At 34.9% G+C, this 21,724-nt stretch overlaps 1 protein-coding gene and 1 long non-coding RNA gene across 3 annotated transcripts in view; one reads left to right on the top strand and one right to left on the bottom strand.

Annotated features, from left to right (window-relative positions):
* The window catches only part of LOC131803726 (uncharacterized), a 117,645-nt gene that overhangs the window by 34,243 nt on the left and 61,678 nt on the right, over positions 1–21,724 (top strand). The window lies entirely within an intron of this gene.
* The window catches only part of LOC101898097 (uncharacterized), a 58,146-nt gene that overhangs the window by 35,620 nt on the left and 802 nt on the right, over positions 1–21,724 (bottom strand). For both annotated transcript variants that reach the window (XM_005188136.4, XM_059125346.1), the window contains exon 2: positions 14,440–14,799. In XM_005188136.4, coding sequence (XP_005188193.1) covers positions 14,440–14,524 — 85 coding nt within the window. In that variant the 5' untranslated portion in view covers positions 14,525–14,799. The remainder of the gene's footprint in view (positions 1–14,439; positions 14,800–21,724) is intronic.

The raw sequence follows: 21,724 nt of genomic DNA, 5'->3' as shown, positions 1-21,724 counted from the left end.
TCGAACACTCATATCCAATTTTATGCCAAATCATAAATTCCGATAAATTACATATTCATATCAGATTTCTGGTAAAGAGAAATATTTTGTATAGAATGTGAAGAAACGCCTAATTGTTTCGGAAGTTGTGACAGCTGTAAATATTGGAAATTTTGACCCTTTGTGGTTGTGGTACCAGAACGGGTTGGCAGATGTCTATCTTTTTCACAACGCTAGAAAAAATGTTTGGATGTGTGAAATTTGAAGACAGTTGAATGTTTATTAGGCGTTTTATGAGCGTTTTGTTTTTCAAAATTTCGAACGATTTATGGGGGAAGTACCATAAAAAGTGCGCCGATATATTCCATTTCACAGCAGATCTAGTGTTGGTAGAAAGAATTGCATGTGTGAAATTTTGAGAGAACAGGATGCTTATTTCAGATTTTATGATAGTTTTGGTTGTTCAAAATGTTGACCCTTTCTGGCTGAGGTGCCACAAGAAATGGTCCGATACATCCAATCTTAATAACAGATCTTTTGTTGATAGTCATACTGATTTTTGCCAAGCCTGAATGGAATCGGATGTTAATGTCGAGTTTTAGGAGCTTCATGGATATTCAAAATGCTGACCCTTTGGGGGGAGATACCAGAAATAGTGCGCCGATATATCGATACATCTTCACAGCAGATCTTGTGTTAGTAGAAATAATGGGATATGTGAAATATGAATAGAACCGGATTATTATTTCGGTTTTTATAATCGTTTTGGCGAATTAAAACTTTGACCCCTTGGTACTAGAAAAAATGGTCCGATCTCTACCAACTTTATAATAAATCTTGTGTTGATGGAATTTTAAGATGTGCCAAGTCAAAATGGAGTCGGATGTTAATTTCGTGTCTTATAAGCTTCATATATATATTTAAAATGTTAACCCTTTGTGGTGGAAATACCAGAATACCAAGGTGAGATGGAGTGGACCGATAATGTCCATTTTCGCACCTACTGGAGCACCGATGGAAATATTAGAATTTGTAAAGTTCGTATATACCCTCTGTAGCCAAATGGTTGATATACTGTCAGTTATTTGCCTTACGGATGAGGGTGAAGAATATTTACACATTTGATGACATAATTGGTAGCGGTTCTCAAGAAAACTTTCAATAGCGGCACCGCCTCCTATTATTGCTCCTAATAAAAATTAATTTCTCTATGATAACGGAAAATATCATGTAAAAAATGGATTATGTATGTATTAAATTCACACTTGAACCTGCACTTTAATCTCATTAACGTCATTTTCTTCAAAAAGCTTTTATTTTATCTGTTCTGCCTTATTTACTTTTGAAAGAGGACACATCAACTCAAACCACTCTAGATTGATTACTTAGAAATGTCAAATTCACCTTTTTTGCAAATTGACATTCTCTTCCGGAAACTTCATTTTGAAAAGTGTCTTAATTACGACATTTTATGCTAGTTCCTGAGAACAGCTTCAAGGACATTTATGAGGAACAATTTACTTTGGTTTCTTTGAAGGCATTGGAATGGAAAAAGTTTCCCTCGAAATTATATTATTTCCATGAATTTTTGTAATAAGTACTTCGATTAGATTGTTCACTGACAATGACATACACACATACACTCATACAGGGACATCATCATTCATCAACACAGGTAGAGGTTGACAATCACACAATCGTATCTCCAACGACTACATCAGTCTCATGGCGTTCATTGTGAAGATATTTCTAAATAACAAAGTTACATTTGTAATGGCTTCCCTGAACTATTGTTAATTCGTGTTGTTGCTGTTGTTGTGTTGGCGAACCAAGCAACAAGCTTCGTTGTCAGCGTCTAAAACTTACAGAAATGATATTACAAAACTAAATAGAAAGCCGTTAAGGCTGCTTCTATTAGTTAGACAACTGAAAAGACACAGTTTGGGAAAATAATTTAATAACATCGTCAACAACAAAAATTGCAATGGTCTTGTCGCTCGATTGGCGTTCCTTCTTAATTTTCCAAAAGTAAAGGAGTTTAAATTAAAGTACAAACTTACTCTTTGATTATACCCTCAGTCATATGGCTAAAGAGGATATATATCATTTGATACCGTCAAAAGGTGCCTTATCGAAATATCGGCTTTAGACCCTAAATCTATTTGGAAAAATGTCAAAATTTTGAATATCTATGAAGTTCATATGACATTCAGACTTGGCACATCTCAATATTTCTATTAACTCAAGATCTGTTCTAAAGATGGTACATATCGGACTAGTACCTCCCTCCACAAAAGGTCAAAGTTTCAAATAACCAAAACGATTATTAAATCCAAAATAAGCATCCGCATCTCTTCATATTTCACATATCACACTATTTCTACTAACAGATCTACTACAGATGTGTACTAAATAGATCTGGTGTGAAAATGGGATATATCAACCCACTCCTTCTGGTACCTCCCCCACAAAGGATCACAATTTTGAATATCCATGAAGCTCCCAAAACGCGAGATTAACATCAGATTACATTCAGACTTGGAACATCTCAATATTTCTGTCAGCGCAAGATCTGTTATAATGATAGTAGACATCGGACCCCACAAAGGGTCAAAATTTTGAATAAACAAAACGATCATAAAATCCGAAATAAGCATCCAACTCTCTTCAAATATCATACATGCAATTATATTTACCAACACAAGATCTGCTTGGAAAATGGAATATATTGGTGCACTCCTTCTGATACCTCCCACACAAAGGATTCAAAATTTTTGAAAAAAAAAACGAAATAAAAATCCAACTCTCTTCAAATTTCACACATCCAAACAATTCTGCTAACGTAAAATATGTTGTGAAGATGATGGATATCTGACATCCCGTTCCGGTACATCAACCAAAAAGGGTTCCAATATTTATACCAGAAATCTGATATCGGTCGGAATTTATGATTTCGTATAAAATTGGAGATAATTTTGTATTAGATGAAGTGTAATATCCGGTCCGCTATATTCAGTACTACACGCATATTTTCACATTTTTCAAAAATTTGCACCTTATCTCATATAAAGTATAGGAAGTATTCCATTGTAATATTTATACGAGACTCAGATATAAGTTGGGTAATACTGGCCAACTTTTACGGAACCTCCCCATAAAGGGTCAACAGTTAGAATAATCATAACGCAAGACAGGGGGTATGCATCTGGTATTTTCTTTTAACTCTGATGCCTAATTAATTGAAATTACAACACCTAAACAAAAAACAACTAAAAATACATTACATTTTAGAGGAAAAATCTATCAAAAATTAACCATCAAAATTACACTCTCCAATCAACTAAGTATAGCAGATGTGAGGCTTAACATTTACTGAAAAATTATAAAAATTAGTATCTTCGATTGTGAATTTTAACAATAGTTGTTTATATTTCAATTCTTCTACAGAATGCTGATAAAACCAAAAGAAATTAAGTAAATGTTGAATTGAATTTTCAATATTTGAAACATCAGATTTCTATTTCTATTGTTCTCAATTTATAATTTCCCTAAAAACAAATATCGTTGACATGCCTCCATGATTTCCATTTCATTTTAATTCCATAAATCTATATATTTGATCTATTGAAGCATACAAAATCATATTTGTGTGTGAGTGTATGTTTGTGTTTGTGTTTCACTATTTTTTTTTTTCTGTGTCGTCGACAGGTTTCATGGAGGATTAACATCGGATGAATCCCTTGCTGAGTTCTGTAATCGCCAAATTGTAACCACTTACTCGCTCGTACTGGTACTCGTACCCCTCATACTGTCGTACAGCATAGGTTTTTCGGTCGGTAGCCCGATTTGTTACAAAGCCATACAGAGAGTGAGATAGAGAATTCCATTTAAAAATTTTAATCCTATTTTGACCCAGATTTTCAGTTCACAAATCCCAAAATGTCTAAGTGAAGGGGTTAAATGCTAAGCGCCACACTATGCCATCCATGTTGCAAATTAGTTTAGTTGTGGGTTTAAGGTCGCCAGAGATGGCAAAAAATTGGCTGTGAGTGAGTGTGTGTGTAGTGGTTGGTTGTGGTGTTGCTATTGTGACTACAGCCTGTCTGTCTGCTTGTCATTTGTGTATATCTAAGTGATATTCTAAAAAACGTACACACAATCACACAATTCTCAACATGAATGTGTTTTGAGTCATAAAGGATATTTATATCTTGAATTTGGTTTAAGATTTTCTTTTTGTTTGGTTTGTTGAAATTTTATGGCTAAGTAATTTGTGAATATAATCATATTGGAACAAATCAGTTTTTTAAGTTTTTTTTTTCTAATTGGGTTTGAAAATTTCATAAGTACTAACTTACTAATATTCATAACACGAAGTTCACCCAATTTTGTCTTTGCAATTATTTTTCCGAATATATGACAGAGAATTACATCTTAAACTCCAAAATTAATCTTAATTCAAAATCTCAGGATTACATCCCGTTTCGGTTCACTCTGATTCAATTTATACCAAATTTAGTACCACTTAGTACTTACCCCAATCCTACACTTCAACAGTAATCCTTTCCTATCGTTTCACACAAATCCATATTGTACCAAATTTAGTACACATAAATACGAATTTCCATCGTACACCAATCTTATACCCCAAATTTCCAAAACTAGCTTCATACCTCAATCATACAATCCCATAGAAATCTTATTTCCAAATTTCAGAATTTTTAGTTCTATGGGATCACCACAATTCCAATTTGTACCAAATTTAATACCATTTAGTACACATAAGTACAAATTTCTATAACAACCTGCATCGTACAATAAAATAGAAGTCCTTTTTCCCAATTTCAGGACCCTATCGATTCACCCAAATAAAAATTATACCAAAATTAGTACCATATCAATCCTACGCTCCAACATTAACTTTAATTTCTGGATTCCACATCTTTCGGTTTACAGCTCATAAGTACAAATTTCCATAACAACCTGTCTTATACAATCCAATAGAAATCGGTTCACACAAATCTAAAATGTACCAAATTTAGTACCATTTAGTACACATAAAGAAGAATTTCCATAGCTTCCTACATGCACCAATCCTACGCACCCACAATAATCCCAATTCCAAAATTCAGTATTCCAACCCTGTCGGTTAGCTCAAATACAAATTGCACGATATTTAGTACCATGTAGTACACATAAGTAATCTTAATTTCAGGATTCCACTCTATCGGTTTACCCAAGTTCAAATTGTACCAAATTTAGTACCATGTAGTACACATAAGTACGAATTTCCATAACTTCCTACATACCCCCAATCCTACACTCCAACAGTTATCTTAATTTCAAAATTCCTCCTCTATTAGTTCTCCCAAATTCAGATTGTACCAAATTTAGTACTATTTCGTACACATAGGTACGAATTCCCAAAGCTTTCTACATACCTCCATCCTACAATGCAATATAAATATTATTTCCGAATTTAAGCATTCCATCTCTATCGGTTCACTCAAACCGAAATTGTACCAAATTAAATACCATTTGGTACTTTTTGTATACATAAGTAAAAATTTCGAAAACTACCTCCATATCCCAATCCTACACATTTCATCTCAATCCGTTCCGCTAAATTCAAATTCTACCAAATCGTACTGTTTAGAACTTTTTGTATACATGAGTACGCACTTCTAACTCCTAACATTGACCCTACTCCTCAATCTTTATTTCCGTTCTAAATTTGAAATGGTACCAAATGTAGTATATTTTATTATTTTTCGTACTCTTATAGTGCGAAATCCTTGGTACATCCGCCATACACTCCAGTGACCCTCATTGCATGTTAAGTACCTTTTAGTATTTTTCGCACCATTCTAGTACAAGAGTGACCCTCAACCAAAATTTCAAGATTTAGCGTGAGCCGTTTCGGCTGCCCTAATGCCGAATCACACATTTATGCAATCGTGTTTGGTATTCGGTATCATATAGACGGTCTTGTCCAACTTTTGTCCTCTATTTCCTGGCTTTTAATGTCTAAGCGATCAATAATCTTGTTTCTGTATTAATTGTGACTTTTTGTTAAGAATGTCATATAAACTCTCCAACATCTGAAAATTTGAAATATTTGGAAAACTGACCAAATTTTGGAAAGTAATCTACTAGTCATAACATCTTCCTCATTGATTTAATATATTCAAATGTCTAAATCAATTTCTATATTTCTACTAAACTCAGGTCAAAATCATACCGAATTCCAAAATATTATTTCTGATTTTTAGTCTTATAAAATATGCACTCGTATTTGTATTATTCATTTAAAAATGTACATCCCTTTTGGCTTTATATTTTTATAAATTCAGAATTTTCAATTCGTTAAACCAGAGTGAATCCATGTCCCTTGTCCCGGTTGTGAGTGCAATCGAACACATGCACACACACACACATATGAATATGAATGCATAGATGAATTCTAACCCACATTTATGGCCACCTTCGTGTGTGCATGTATGTAGTCATTACATATGTACTGTGGAACCACATAAAACATTCACACGTACCCCAAGTAAACTGTGAGGCGCATTACAAGAATACCGAACGACTGGAGAATGCAAGTCATGCAGGGTGCAAGTTTGTAATTCACTTTCACTTGCACTTCGTTCTCGGCGAAACCTTTCAACTCAATCCAACAAATCAAGCGAACGACATACAAACACACACCCACACACATACACACATTTGTACTCGAAATACAAACAAGTGAAAATTTTAGTCGATTGCTGGTGTTTGTGGGGTTATGTCAACAGGGTTGCCATAGAGAAAAAAAGAATTGAAATTTCCATGATTACATCCTCTCTAAGTAAGAACGTCTAAATGGTGATACGACAGATAATATTTTTTTATTTGTAATTCAAAAAAGTATATACGCAGAGTTTATATTAAATTTAAAAAAATATTAAAATTAAAATCAAAATACATGTTAAAAAGTACCAGCCGGCCTTGCCTTGCCTTGGATATATACCCTCAGCCAATGTTCTAAAATATTTAAATATATTTTGACTTCTGTTATGATCATTCAAATTGTTGACCCTCTATGGGGTAGGTTTCGAAGAAATTAGCCAATATTGTCCATTTCGTATCGGGCCTAAATAAATATGATATGTATGAAGTATGGAAATGGATTACTATATCTGGTATCTCGCGCACATTTTAACATTTTCTAAAAATTTTCACATACTCAGAGAAAGTGAAGGAAGTAACAAATATAGTCCAAATCTGTCAGGTTCCAATGACAGATTTGGACTATATTTGTTACTTCCTTCACTTTCTCTGAGTATGTGAACATTTTTAGAAAATGTTAAAATGTGCGTGAGATACCAGATATAGTAATCCATTTCCATACTTCATCTAATACAGATAAAAATATTGGAAAGAGCAAAATTACAAGAAAATCGGACATTTATACCCAATTGTATGCGAAATCATAAATTCCATATTTATCTTATATTTTCGATTGAGAGAAATATTTAGATACACAAATTTGTGAAGAATTGCTGACTTGTTTCGCAAGTTATGACAGGTGAAAATATTGAAAATTGTGACCCTTATGGGAGATACCAGAAGGGATATATATCATTTTCACAACAGATCTTGTGTGTTGTTTGGGTGTGTGAAATCGTCCGATATATCCCATCTTTATAACAAATCTTGTGTTGATAGAAATATTGAGATGTACCAGGTCTAAATGGAGTCGGATGTTAATTTCGCGTTTTATGAGCTTCATGGATATTCGCAATTTTGATCCTTTGGGGAGGGGGAGATACCAGAGGGAGTGCGCCGATATATCCCAGCAGATCTTTTGTTGGTAAAAATAATGACATGAGTGAAACTTGAAGAGAACGGATGCTTGTTTCGGATTTTATGATCGTTTTGGTTATTCAAAATTTTGATCCAGATACCAGAAGGAGTGGACCGATATATTCCATTTTCTCACCAGACCTTGGGGTAATAAAAATATTGCGATGTGTGTAAGTTGAAGACAATCGGACTCTTACATCATACATAAGTTTGACAATAATATTACGATGTACTAAGTTTGGATCAAATCGGATACTCCCTTCGAGAGTTATCGTGCGCACCAGCCAACCAGACGGATGGACGGGCGGACATCGCTAGATCGACTCCAAAAACGGATATTGTGTAAAGAGACCTAGGGTCTAAAACTGTTATATCGATTAGGCACGTTTTGACCGTATCAAATGATGTATAACCTCTGTAGTCATATGTCTGAGGGTATAAAAAATCGAATTCCAAATGGAATTCTCGAATTAACATTGAAATATATCTGAAGGAAATATGTAGTTTCGTAGGTTGATCTATATAGACTACAATGTAACCTTATATTTCAAAAGGACCCCATACAAGGACCAACCGAGTGCCGAAAAACAAACCTTCCAATGTTATTTAACATTTTTGGATCGGTCCATGTACATTTCTAGACTTAAAATTAAATATTTTAGATATATTTTATGTTCTTAGTAGTTTTTTTCTTGAAGCTTTTTTATTGCCAAAAAACGCTCCCTTCTTTTTGGTCGTATTAGTTGTAATTGGTAAGGTTGGAAGGATTTGAGCACGTCTCCGAAACCCAAACATAACAAACGCACGCATACACTCTCACACCTATACCATAAATATTGTGATACGTGTTCATGAAAATGTCGACGAACATCACGACTACACCAGCAGCACCTGATGAGAAACAGGCAACCAAGGCAAATGGATTCTGCCGTCAGAGATGATGGATTCTTTTTGTGGGTTGTTGGTGTTGTTATACCTTTTTTCGGGGTCTGTTTTAGTTTTCTGACATTGCCCTGGTTAGTCGTTGGTGTTGATGCCTGATTGTTGACATACAGCCGTACACCCACACAGCCATGTATGTGTATATTAACACAAACACACACTCGCACATTCAGAATATAATGAAATCAACAACAATAGCAACAACAACAAGAAGCACCACTAAAACATCGTCACAAAGGACAGGATGTCTCATGAGCACCTTTAATAGCCCACAAATACTCTTAAATATAATTTTGCATATCACTTGTGAGCCTGTGCAAAAAGCTGTACGCACACCGAGACACAGTTTGCTGGTGTGTATCTGCATGTCATGCATTTGATTGGGGCGGGGAGGAGGGGTTGGATTACGCAGCGATGATAATGGATCACAAACTTGGAAAATGATTAGAATGTTCTGATATATTTATTCTGTATAATTTAAAACACGCTAAGTAGAAGATTAGGATTTTGATATTTTTGGGGTTTGGGTAAATTTAGTGGTTTGGAAATTAGAAATCCCCACTTTGGGCTGGGTCAAATGATAAAAACAGAACATTAAATATTATATGTAGTTCATTGTTTTAAATATTGGAAACCATATCACCATTTCTGGCAATTTTTTAAAAGGATTTCATCACCATGGGGAAATTATTCGGTAGCTATAGCCTATCTTGTAATCTTTGTATATAGAAATATATAAAAATTCAGATTAAAATTTATTTATTGAAGAAATGTTTTCGTTTTACTTGTTACGAAATACCCATGCAACTTTTTTAACCATAATTTTAGGAAGATATCTCATTTAGTGTAGAATTCAATTGTTGTGTATCCCTCCTAATTAATTGATTCCAATCACTGTTAACCGCTCACAAATCACAAAATACCACTTGAAATGCAGAACACTAATTGTGTGAACCAACATACTTGAGCTAATAATAAAAAAGACATCAACCTACATATCTCTATAATTATTGATAGTGATAATTTTTTGCTTTCATTTACATAACCCACTGCTAATAAAAATGAAAGTTTTCAAATAATTTGCAGTATTTGTCTACAATTATTATTTCAATGCCTTTTTTATACGTACATATGTATGCATGCATTTATTTATGTGTGTGTGTGGCAATGAATATGTTTGAACATAAACTTCTCTTAAATAAATAAACAAGCTATACACAACATGGACTCGGCCGAAAAAAAATTAAATACAATTTGTAAACATTCATAAAAACTTGATAACAAAAAAAAAAAAAAAACGAAAAAAACTATTAACTAAAATCCCCACATAGAAACATACATACACATATAAATTACCAGGAGGTTGGTATGGAAACTTCAGTAAAATTGTTCATTTTTATACGAGCACAATAAAAATATGATTTGTCAAAAACAAAACTCCAATTTTAGTAAATTGCCCAATAGATTTGTATCGCAACATAGGGGTTGCACTACTTTCTAAATGTTCCCAACATATTACTTTACTGGAGTTCAAGGCGAAGCAGAAGCCTACCAATTTGGATGGGCATCGGATGACGTTAAAAGAGTGAAATGGGCCATAATGTTTATGTAAAAACCGAAAATGTTTTACCCGACGAAATCACATGATGTCACCTCTGACATTATTGTTGAAAGCCAAGGTATCGGATTTATACCGAAATATATGCAATCCGTTTATATACAAGAAATTGATGTCAGTTTATTACAATTGTCACTAACTCAGAATAGCCTCTTTAAAAAACGTGAATATTTTTTTGTCATATTTTTAATTGCATGGAATTTTTTATCTTGAGTTTCAATATAAAATTATCTATTTTGTAATATTTTTTTACATATTGTGGTATTATGTGTCGTAAATATCGCAATTATCTTCCGATCCTCACGAAATTTTCCATTGGCCTTCTGATTTCATTTGATAAGGATAAAAAGGGCTTAATCGAAATAGGATTCAGGACATTTGAAGTCGATCTAATGCCTAAGTGCCTGCTTGTCCATCTGTATGGTTGATAACTCCGATTAGTTCCAATCTTGGTACATGGTAATATAATTATCAAACGTAGTTGGGATATCCTTCACAAAAGATCAACATTTTCAAAGAAAATAGTTCACCTCATAAAAAGATGATCTTCCCATTTTGTTTAAACCTTACAAATCATAATATAGGTATCAGTAATAGGTTAGGTATGAAATGAAATAAATTGACAAATGCTGTCGTCAAATCCACTGATACTTTTCACTTCTTTAATAAAAAACCCACTATCTGTTAAAAAAATATTTAGACTCAATACAATTTTTCTACTAGGGTATCCGATTAAATAAATGTCAACTCTGTTCTAGAAAAAATTATGTTTTTCTAATATAAATATTGCCAATATGGACGATTTTTCAAAACTGAAAGTGCTACCAAACGTTCAAGAACAATATGTACCTTTTAGTACTTTTAAGGCATTTAAGTATGGATTTCCAAAAATTCTCCTCATATCATAGCATTAAATAGCACTAAATTCCATAAACTCCATCTTTCCTCTAATGTGGCAAATGAATTGCAAAATCCCACGCTACTGTCCCCGTGTATATACTGTTTATTACTTTATACTATTTAGTACTTAATGGTTTTTAGTATTTTATACTTTGTAGTAAAAATTTCCCTACGTATGGTAGCTCGTCGTACTTACGTCAACCACCCTCACCAGACACAATATCAAGCTAAATTTAACAAATATAATTTTTCTCTCCTCCACATTTAGTAGTTTATTAAACTCGAACTTTGGAGTATAGTTTTTATTCATAGGTAAATTATTTAAAAAGGGGCTAACATTTTAGTAAACATTTCCGGCTGGCAAGTAAAGTGTCCTACATGCGAAGTTTCAAGATTCCAACTCAAAAAGTATAGAACTTAACGCCAAAACTGCTCTTTAGTTCCGTTTTCTCCTATTAATGGAAACCTACAAGCAGTATTTAAAGTTTCTAGTACCCAAAAGTGTAGAATTTTAGGCCAAAAACTTACATTAACTACCTTCCCAGAGACAATGGACAAATAACGGCGTTTCGGCTTATACTTTCAAGCACAACATTTTGGCCAAAAAAAAAAAACATGTAGTATACAATAAATCCCTAGTCTCGATGGTTAAAGAATGACATTGTGACGTATGAGTACTACAATTGGAACAAAAATGTTAATCATACGCTTCAAAGTCCCTTAGTAATTGACGGCTGGATAGTGGAATTTTACTTTTTTAGTAATTTTGTAGATATTTTTAAAAACAAATAAAGCAGAATAAAAGCGGATTCTTCGAGGAAACAATGTTTTATTTTGAATATTTAGTATTTGTTTTTGTATGTGAGATTTGTATTTTTCCAAAAGAGCAAAGTATTTTTTGCTTGAAAACCATAAAAATCATAATAATCTATTTTTATTTTCAAGATAAGACTTAACTTAAAAGAGTTGACATTTTTTGCAGAATTAGTAATGATAATTAGTAATTAGTAATAGTGTCAAAAAGAATTTGTTGCTATAGAAAGCCTTCATAATGTACCCCAACGTAGTAATTATATTCGTCTGTCCATCTGTATGTTCCTCTAAATATCTATTGAAATCAAACAAGAGTCCACACTAGTTTAAGTAGAATTTTAAAATTTTACACATCCCTTTGCAGTATGTCCAGAATCCCATGAACTATAATATTGGAAATATTGATCTACGTTTGTCTGTTAAATCGAGACTTTAAATCGGGCTCTACCAAATACTTAGGTAGAGCCCGATTTAAAGTCTCGAATTCCAACGAAATTAGCTGTAATTTGGTTGCTCACGGTTTCATTGCATATAATCCACCTTTCAGGGAAATTTCCGAACGTTTCACTTATAAATAAGTGACAGTGGCTGAATTTTTCGTTTCTCTGCGGATAGGAACTTTCATTACAATTTTTTATATGTCAATTAAATCCACATCTTGCCACTACTGTGAGGAAGGGTTTTCTGTAAATTGAGTTGTATTTGGACTGAGAAGGATATAAAGGTACCGTTATTCGGTATTTTGGCATTTTTGTTAAGCGCCAGTTGCACCTGACAATTTTATTTGTTCTCAAAGACTTAGCTAAGCAAAAATTTTCGAATCGTGCATATTTTAAATCTAAACTAATTTTAAAGATCCACAAAATGACACTAATGTTCTGGAAATTCAAATTAGAATATGTAACACCCCATACCAAATCGGATGGCAACGTGGACTTGAGAGGTACCTCCATTTTCTGCAAAGAGTTGACCTACTGCCCTCTAATACCAAGAAACTAAGTTAAAGCCAAATTGAAAAATGCGGATAGGACCCGGGAAATTTATAAAATCACGGGTACTTCTATATGTGGTTAATGCCAAAACTAGGTTCTCTTTTGTGGGTTTTTACATCGAACATAGAAACAACTTTGAAGCAGAGCCTTTCCTTATATGGGAGCTATACCAAAAAGATGTGTATTTCTAGATCTTGCAGCAGTATAACTCAAAATACCGTAGTCCTTTTTTGTACGGTTAAGGCTTCATGTATAAAGGACCATGGAAATGTTTGACCTTAGAACCCATTTTGGAGTTTGGATCTACTAACAAAATACGCCATAATTTTGGCAGATTCAAAACATATGAAATGTATCTCGCAAGAATATTCAATATTAGTACTAGTTCCGACAAAATACCCTTTTAAGTGAATTATTGTCGAAGTTCTTACCCATAAAAATTTACCATAAGGAAAAATAACAGTTATATATCTTTACTTATTTTTAAATACCAAACCAAGATTGATTATTAAAAACATTTTATACGATTATCAGCAAGTTCTCTAAAAACATATATTTTTCAATTCAATATAGACTTCTAAACAAACCAAATTATCATATCTCCTAGCCATCCTCCAGAGAGAAAAAAAAAAAAACACAGACCTTGCATGCCTTTCCAAATAAATGTGCAACTTTCTGCCGTTGTTAGTGTATGCGAATTTTCATTGAGAAAATACTCAAGCCCGCCATTAACACATTCTGCGCTCTTTGCTGCTTGTCGTACAAATGAAAGGGATTTTTCGACGATGTTTTATTTTTTTCTATTTTCGTTTCTTTTTTTTTTGCTTTTCTATTTTCTAAAAGTTCGCTGTCAGCCAGTTTGTTTGGCAACATTAACATTATCATGCTCGTCCCTGCAGCAGAGAAATGATTACATGATGAAGCAAAGACGCGACGAGCGTTGAGGTGTTGTATCTAATGTTTAATTTTCATAGAAAAAAGGGGTGTCCCCAGTCTCAGGGCTCCCGAGTCTGTGGGGTGTGGATTTGGGCCTACTTTTATGCGGTTGCTTTTTGGCTTTGCTTTTGCTGTGGCTAGTTGGCTGCCTGGTGGCACTGCTGTGGAATGAAAGTTAGGTCGGGAAGGGTCGGTTTGGGTTTTATGTTAATGTTAATGGGTGGTAAATTGACTTGCTCATTCATTTTGCTTTTCAGGTCTGTGCTTGTTTTTCCTTTCTCTGTTTTTTTTTTTTTTGTTTTTTTGCCTTTGAATGCTTTTATTGGTAAGCGTGTTTGTTTGTCTTTTGAATGGTGATGCTTGTTTCGTTTCGTTTTTTTTTTTTGCTTCTACTTCATATTCTGTACTTACCCGTTGGCTGCTGCTGCGGATGTTGTTGCTGTAGTTGTGAATTTGTAGAATTTCGGGGCTTGACTTTGGAGCACATGGAGAACATAATGGCTTCTGGCTGGCTGACTGCTTGGCTGGCTGGCTCTGTTGGCTGGTGGTGCTGTTTATGCTGTTGTATTTCACTTAAGGGGTTCCGGTTGTTTGTTTGTTCGATTCTTGTTTTTTTACTTTGTGTTATAGTTGTTGTTGTTGTCTTTTTTGTTGGGGTTTCTATATATTTTTTCTTCTTTGGTATAAAATTGATGAGGTTTTTTTCTTCTTCTTTTGGTTTAAATTATTTTCAATGCGTTATTCTTTCTTTTGCTTTTTATCCTTAATCTTCTGCTAAGGAACAAATATTATTCTCTTATAAATGTTTGTGGGTGAGGAGTGAGTATGTATGTGTGTCCATGTGTGTGTGTGTTTGAGTGAATACCAAACAAATAAACAAGAAATAAAGAGTTAGTCTGTGGCAAACAAGTGATGTCACCATTTGAAATATAAACCACAACGCCGACGACGACGATGAGAAAGAGAATGAGAACGACGACAGTCTTTTCAAAGCCACAAAAAAGAAAAAAGAATTCTGAAAACACTTGAAAAAAATGTTGGAATGTCGGTTGATTTTCCGTTCTGTTCTTCTCTTCATAAACGTTTTTCAATTAAAAGTTATTGCCAAAGTTCTCGTTTTGAAGTTTTAATCCTTTTGTTGTACTCAACGTTTACACTTGCTTGAGGTGGTGGTTGGGGGCGGTGATGTACTCCCTGCGAAGGAGCACCTATTTGTTGTATGGTTTCAAAATAAAACCAAGTTTAATTAATTGTTATACCTCAATAAAAATTAAAGCATTAATGTTCAGATTTAGTAGCAAAATAACCCGATAATGTTAATCTGCGGTGTGCTCTACAAAAAGAGGACAATTGTTGTATGAGTATGAGAATAAGAGTAGCAGCAATGTCGTCAATTTTCAGTATCGCTATTCTTGTTCCCATGAAACATTTTTTTTCGTCTTCCGTTTCGTAGAAGATTTCTTCTTCAGAAAAAGAGATTTAAAATAGGAACCAAGTCATTTTACCATGCCTATAACTAACATTCCCTTATGAAATATTGCTTTACAAGCTTTGTTTATACAACAAATGCCAAAAATTGTCCAAAAAAATTATTTTTCTATAACGATTTCAAATAAAAAAATGCTTAAAGAAAACTTTTTCCTATTTTTTCTTTGATTTCAATGTGACAGCAAAAGAGAAGTTTAGGCTGATTTTTATTTCGAAAGAAAAAAAACACAGTTGTTTCCGAGTCTTGACAAGTCCCGGTCGGATTTCGAAATGCAAAATCGCAGACGACTAGCGATTTGTAGAAAGTATGATATGTTTTGTCCAAGAAATATTATTTCTTTTATTTATTAAATTCATCTAATATAAGTTGAAGCTTGTTCTCCCTGCTAACATGACTTCATATAATTTTGTGATTATCATGCAGTGATATGCCTTTAAAAAGAAAGTGATAATTCTGTGATTGAAATCTGGCATAAATATGGAAAAATAAATAATAATGTCTTTCTGCGGTAATATGGCTACAGGGGGTATATATCATTTGATACGGCTCAATGAAATAACGGGTTTTGACCCTAGGTCTCTTTCGACCAAATCCGTTTCGGGACATTTGGAGTCGACCTAGCGATGTCTGTCCATCCGTCCGTCTGTCTGTCTGGCTGGTGCGTAAGATAACTCTCGAAGCGAATATCCGATTTGGTCCGAACTTAGTACATCGTAGCACAGGATGAGATAAGAAAACTGCAACCAACTTCATACTGCTGTCATTTCTAAGCCACTCGTCCAACAGCTGTTAAATTTATTCCAGTAACAGCTCATTATATTGTTTACAAGCGTACAAAAGCATTTTGGTGAGAATTTTCCAGAAAAAAAGTTATTTGTGATGAAATTTAAGCGTGATATGTAAAGAAGCGACTTGATCTAAACCCGCGCCGCAATGGCGGAAAATTGGCTCGTGAGTTGAACATATCGCAACATTCCATTCGGAAAATATTGAAAAATGAGCTTGGGGAAAAACGCCATTGAAATTCCAAAAAGTGTAAGAACAGACAGGAAATAGACTCAAAAGAGCTAAAGAGTTGCTTCACTTTGCCGATAGAGGTGAACTGGCGAATTTTGTTTTCTCCCATGAAAAACATTCGTTGTCCAGCAGTTTGTAAACATACAAAAGGATCGTGTTTACTTGCCAAAGAGGTCAGCTGAAAATGTGCACCTTCGGTTGGCCGCCAGAACTCAAGTGCCGGCCATGGTGATGATGTGGGCCGCCAATCCAGCCGATGGTCGCTTTCCGCACGTATTAATCGATCTTGGCATCAGAATAAATGCCGAATATTATCGCGAAAATATTCTGGAGGGTGTATAAAGCCTTGGGCACGCAAATATTTTGGCCGCAGACCTTGGACTTTCCAACAGGACTCAGCACTATCGCACTCAGCACCCGTCACCCAAGAATAGTTACAAAATGAAGTTCCTCGCTTCATTTCCAGCGCACAATGGCCACCAAAATCTTCGGATATCAATCCGTTGGACTATTGGTTGCACTAAAAAATAACAAAGTGTCGATCACCTCAAGCAAGCGCTTCGCCGGGAATGGGCCAAAATACCGCAGAGCAACATTCGGGCAGCGTGTGACGGTTTCATTGGCCGTTTGAAGGCCATAATTCGTGAGAAAGGTGACCAATTCGATCAAATCTAAACTTATTCTAAAACTTGATACTATTTCCGACATTATTTGCTTTTAATTTTGAATAATTATAACTCTTACAAAATGTGATGTGAGTGTCCGATTGTCTTCAAATTCAACACTTCACAATATTTTTATTAACTCAATGTCTGGTGTGAAGATGGAATATATCGGTCCACTGCTTCTGGTGTCTCCCACACAAAGGGCCGAAATTTTGAATATTCATGAAGCCCATAAAACGCTAATCCGATTCTACTCAGACTTGGTTCATCTCAATATTTCCATCAACACCAGATCTGTTATAAAGATGGTTAAAGAGCGGACCATTCCTTCTGGTACCTCACCCACAAAAGGGCCAAAGTTTTGAATAAACAAAACGATCATTACATCCAAAGTAAGCGTCTGGATCATAAAATCTGAAATTAACATCCTGTTATCTTCAAATTACACATATCACAATATTTTTATTAACCCAAGGTCTGTTGTTAAGATGGAATATATCGGTCCTTCTGGTACCTCATCCACAAAGGGTCAAAGTTGAGAATGAGTACCCATGGAGCTCATAAAACGCGAAAATAACATCCGATTCCATTCAAACTTGGTGAATCTCCATATTTCCATCAGCACAAGGTCCGCTACAAAGATGGCAGAGATCGGACCATTTCTTCTGGTACCTCCCCCAAATAGGGTTCATGATTTTGAAAAACGAAACGCTCAAAAAAAAAAAAAAAAAAAACAAATAAACACCCAACTCTTTTCAAATTTCACATGCATACATTTTTGTTAGCGCCACATCTGTTGTGAAGATGATATATAACTGCGAACCCCTTGTGGCACTTCACCCACAAAGGATCACAATTCTCTGTCATAACTTATGAAACAAGTCAGCTATTCTTTACAACTGGCTATATCTAAATATTCCTCTTAACTAGAAATCTGATATGAAAATTTAACTTATTGGAATTTATGATTTCGCATAAAAGTGGATATAAATATTCCATTTCCTTCGAATTTTGCCGATACCAATATTCTTATCTATATTAGATGAAGTATGGAAATGGAATACTTCGGTCTGCTATATCTGGTACCTCACGCATATTTCCACATTTTCCAAATTTGCAGTATAGGAAGTAGACCATATAGTCCAAATCTGGCACATTGTTATAGTTATAACTGTCTTAGGTCCGATACGAATTGGTCAGTAATGGCCAACTGCTTCGGATTCTCGCCCATAAAGGGTCAACAGTTTGAACAATCATACCTAAAGGAAAAACCGACTGATACTATTTTACCTTTTTAACGGGTTTCTCCAAATAATTTTTACAATTCAGTCTGGAAGTAACGTTACTATTCCAAACAGTTGTGGACCTGAAAAGTTTAATCTATCAATGGTACATATTTGAATTTTAAACCATTGTTGTGTTTCTACTTCTGTTTTATTTTTCAATGAACAATCAACCTTTTTATTTTCTATGTCGAAACAAGTCCTACATCGAATCACATGGAATTTTTTATCTAAGAAAACATGTGCTTTGTTGTCAACTTGCCATTGTTGTTCTTCGACAATTCTCAAACGCTTTATTGGAATGAGCGGACAAATGTGTGCCAAACACTTATTCACAAAAGTGTACAATCTTAATTTGAAATGCTAATTTCTTCAATGTCACTGCTTTATGAAATTTTCCACTTCAGAGATGTTTGTAATTTTGTTGTTGTTGTTGTTGCTTTTTTCTCTCACTGTTCACTCTGTTCGACAAAAACTAAACACTTCGTATCAACGTCCGTCCTCTTTCTTATTTTATGCCAAACTAAAAAAAATATATGTAAGTGTCTCGTCACGTTGTCAAAGGATGTGCATGAAGAGACAAACACACACACACACCCACACACACCAATTACATATGGACACATGGCCCTCTGGTAGCACTTCATTCACTAAACAACACTTCAGCACTAATGTTTTCGTATTCAGATTCCTCTTCGTATACGCATCGTGTAGTTTGTATTCAGATCCGTTCGTCTTCCCCATTTCGGTTGTGTGAGTGTGTATCTGTGTGGGTGAGTGTTTGTGTGTGATTTTTTCTAATTGGAGACATTTATGTCTGCTTGGATGGCAATTAGCTTTGCTTTTGGGGGACAACGATGATGGCACACGCCTATTGACACTTTGGCCCAAACTTAAGATCTCAAACAGGTGTGTCCAAGCAGCACTCGTGAGCTTTTTTTCCATTTTCCCTTCATGCCTGAAAAGAATTAAATGTGTTCTTTTTGGGCTTGCTATTTTTAAGTGGAGCTTTGTCAGTGCCCGCTTCGTGTTGGTATGGTTTGGCGGGGGATTGTCTTTCTTAATTTTGCTGTCCTTAAATATTTGATGAATTTCACTCCTTGGCTGGTGGCGGTAGGTATTGCCTATTGCTGCTGCTGGATTATGTCGAATTAAAGATTAATGGCTGTTGACAAATTGTGATTGTCATTGTTTACGGCCACCACTTTCTCGAAGATTGAGAATTTTGAAAATTTCAATTAAGAATGTTTAAAGTAATTAACACCTTTGTAAGTGAGTGAGTTCTCGTCGCTGTCCATCACTCCGATGGTAGTCAATGAATGAAATGTCAAGGCGCGTGGGTGGGTGTGTGTGTGTGTGTTTGCTGTGCGTGAGTAGAGAAGGGAACGAACTATGACGTTAGTTGTGAACAGTTATTTAATTGGCAAGTGTTGGTGTAACTGTGTTATTGCATGTTCCTTGGCAGTGTCCACAGCAAGAGATGGCTCGTCGTGAAGATGTCGAAAATGTCTAAAATATCAAGTTCACATTATGTATCTCTTAAATTGTCAATTATGGACCAAAACAAAAAAAAAAATAATAATAATTTTTACTAATTTTTCGAATCCGAAGATATTTTCAAAATAGTCTATAGTTCAGAAATGATTTTGACAGTTCCATAACTCTGTTCTCGAACCTGTAAGAAACTACTAGTTTAGTAATCGGTTATCATATCAGCTTTTTTACATTCTTCCAGGTTCCGGAACAGAGCATAATTTTTAAGGGTCCTATTCTGGACAAGTAAAAAGCTAGTGCTTACTGCTGGCAATAGCATGTCACAAGAAAGAAGTAAAAAATCCTAAATGTGGAGGCTCCGTTATATGTACCTTTATTAAATATTGATTGGTTTAATCTACCCACAAGGGACCGGATACAGAAATCACATATGGTTGGAAAATGGAAACGAAAATAAAGATGGGGTTGTATGGGATCCATACCAAAAAGTTTACCGAAATTAACATATTTTGCGAGATGTTAAACTGGTTCTTAAAAATTGGATATATCATGCCATATAGTCGACTTGGTCTGTAGTTGGGATAAAAACCTTTGGAATACCGAAAAGCAGGGGGCACTGGGGTTGCACCTAAGTGTAGGCTGATATACATCATTTTCAATGTTAGACACCTAAATCGACATCCTGATTACTTCGAGATGTTTACTGTTTAAAAGTAATTCGATTTCTAAGAGCAGAAATAATATTATATTTTGTGGCAAAACGTGGCTCAAACGTAGCCTTGAGGGAATATTGTCAAAGAAACTTCCTAAGAAAAAAAGAAATGTTTGCTAACAGCCTTTCATTTCTGTTTTTAAGGTTCAGAAAATATCTTTGGCTAGACCTTTTTTTTAAATATTGGATTTCCAAATTTTATTGTCGAAACTGCTAGCCCGATGTGTGTTTCGGTTAAAGATTTCGACTCCAAGAAGTGAGTTAGCTTTCTAATTATTAGTAAATTATTTAGATTTCTAAATTGTGTCTCCTACCCTTGCCCTCAACTACATCATCCCAATCAAAATGTATGGAGTTGTCATCATATATTTGCAACAGATCCTCCTGTATTTTAACGACATTTGCGACACATACCACTTTTTGACGGTATGTAACTTGAAACCCCCCAGAAAAATATCCCCCTGTTACTGACCAGTTTCAGCCCCCCCCCATGATGGAGAAGGAAGTTCTTCTACCACTTTTCCTTTTTTTCTACATAACGTCAATCTGTGTGTTCGTGTGCATGTATGTGTGTGTTTTGTCTCGTCCTGCTGAGCCTCACTGCTTATGTTGCTGCTGCTGTGGCGGATGATGTTGATGATGTGTAGAGGTTCAAAGTTTTGTGTAGTCGTTGATGTCTGACAACGGTCGGTTGTTCGGTCTGGTCGCTTTTTTCACTCTTCGTTGGGAAAAAAATACGCTGATGATTGCCTCTTTGTTTTGCGAGGCATCCTCTTCCGTTTGTTATTGCCACAAAGCGGCTAAAATAACCAACAAATCATTCTAAGTGCCACAGCAACAACAACAGCAACACCGACGACCAAAAAACGCAAAAGTTTTTCCCAATTTTTTGTGCTTTCAATTCGGCTTCCTTCCTTCCTTTTAATGTTCCCTACAACAGTTTTCAGTTGCTGTTGTTGTGTATTAACAACAATTTAGCCTATTGTCGGTCTTTGTATTAGGGCGAGGATGAGAGTCCATGGACGTCATTGTTTTT

The sequence above is a fragment of the Musca domestica genome, unplaced genomic scaffold (genome assembly GCF_030504385.1).
Source record: "Musca domestica strain aabys unplaced genomic scaffold, Musca_domestica.polishedcontigs.V.1.1 33, whole genome shotgun sequence".
In the NCBI taxonomy this organism is placed as follows: Eukaryota; Metazoa; Arthropoda; class Insecta; order Diptera; family Muscidae; genus Musca; species Musca domestica.
This window is presented reverse-complemented; position numbering and strand designations above follow the sequence as displayed.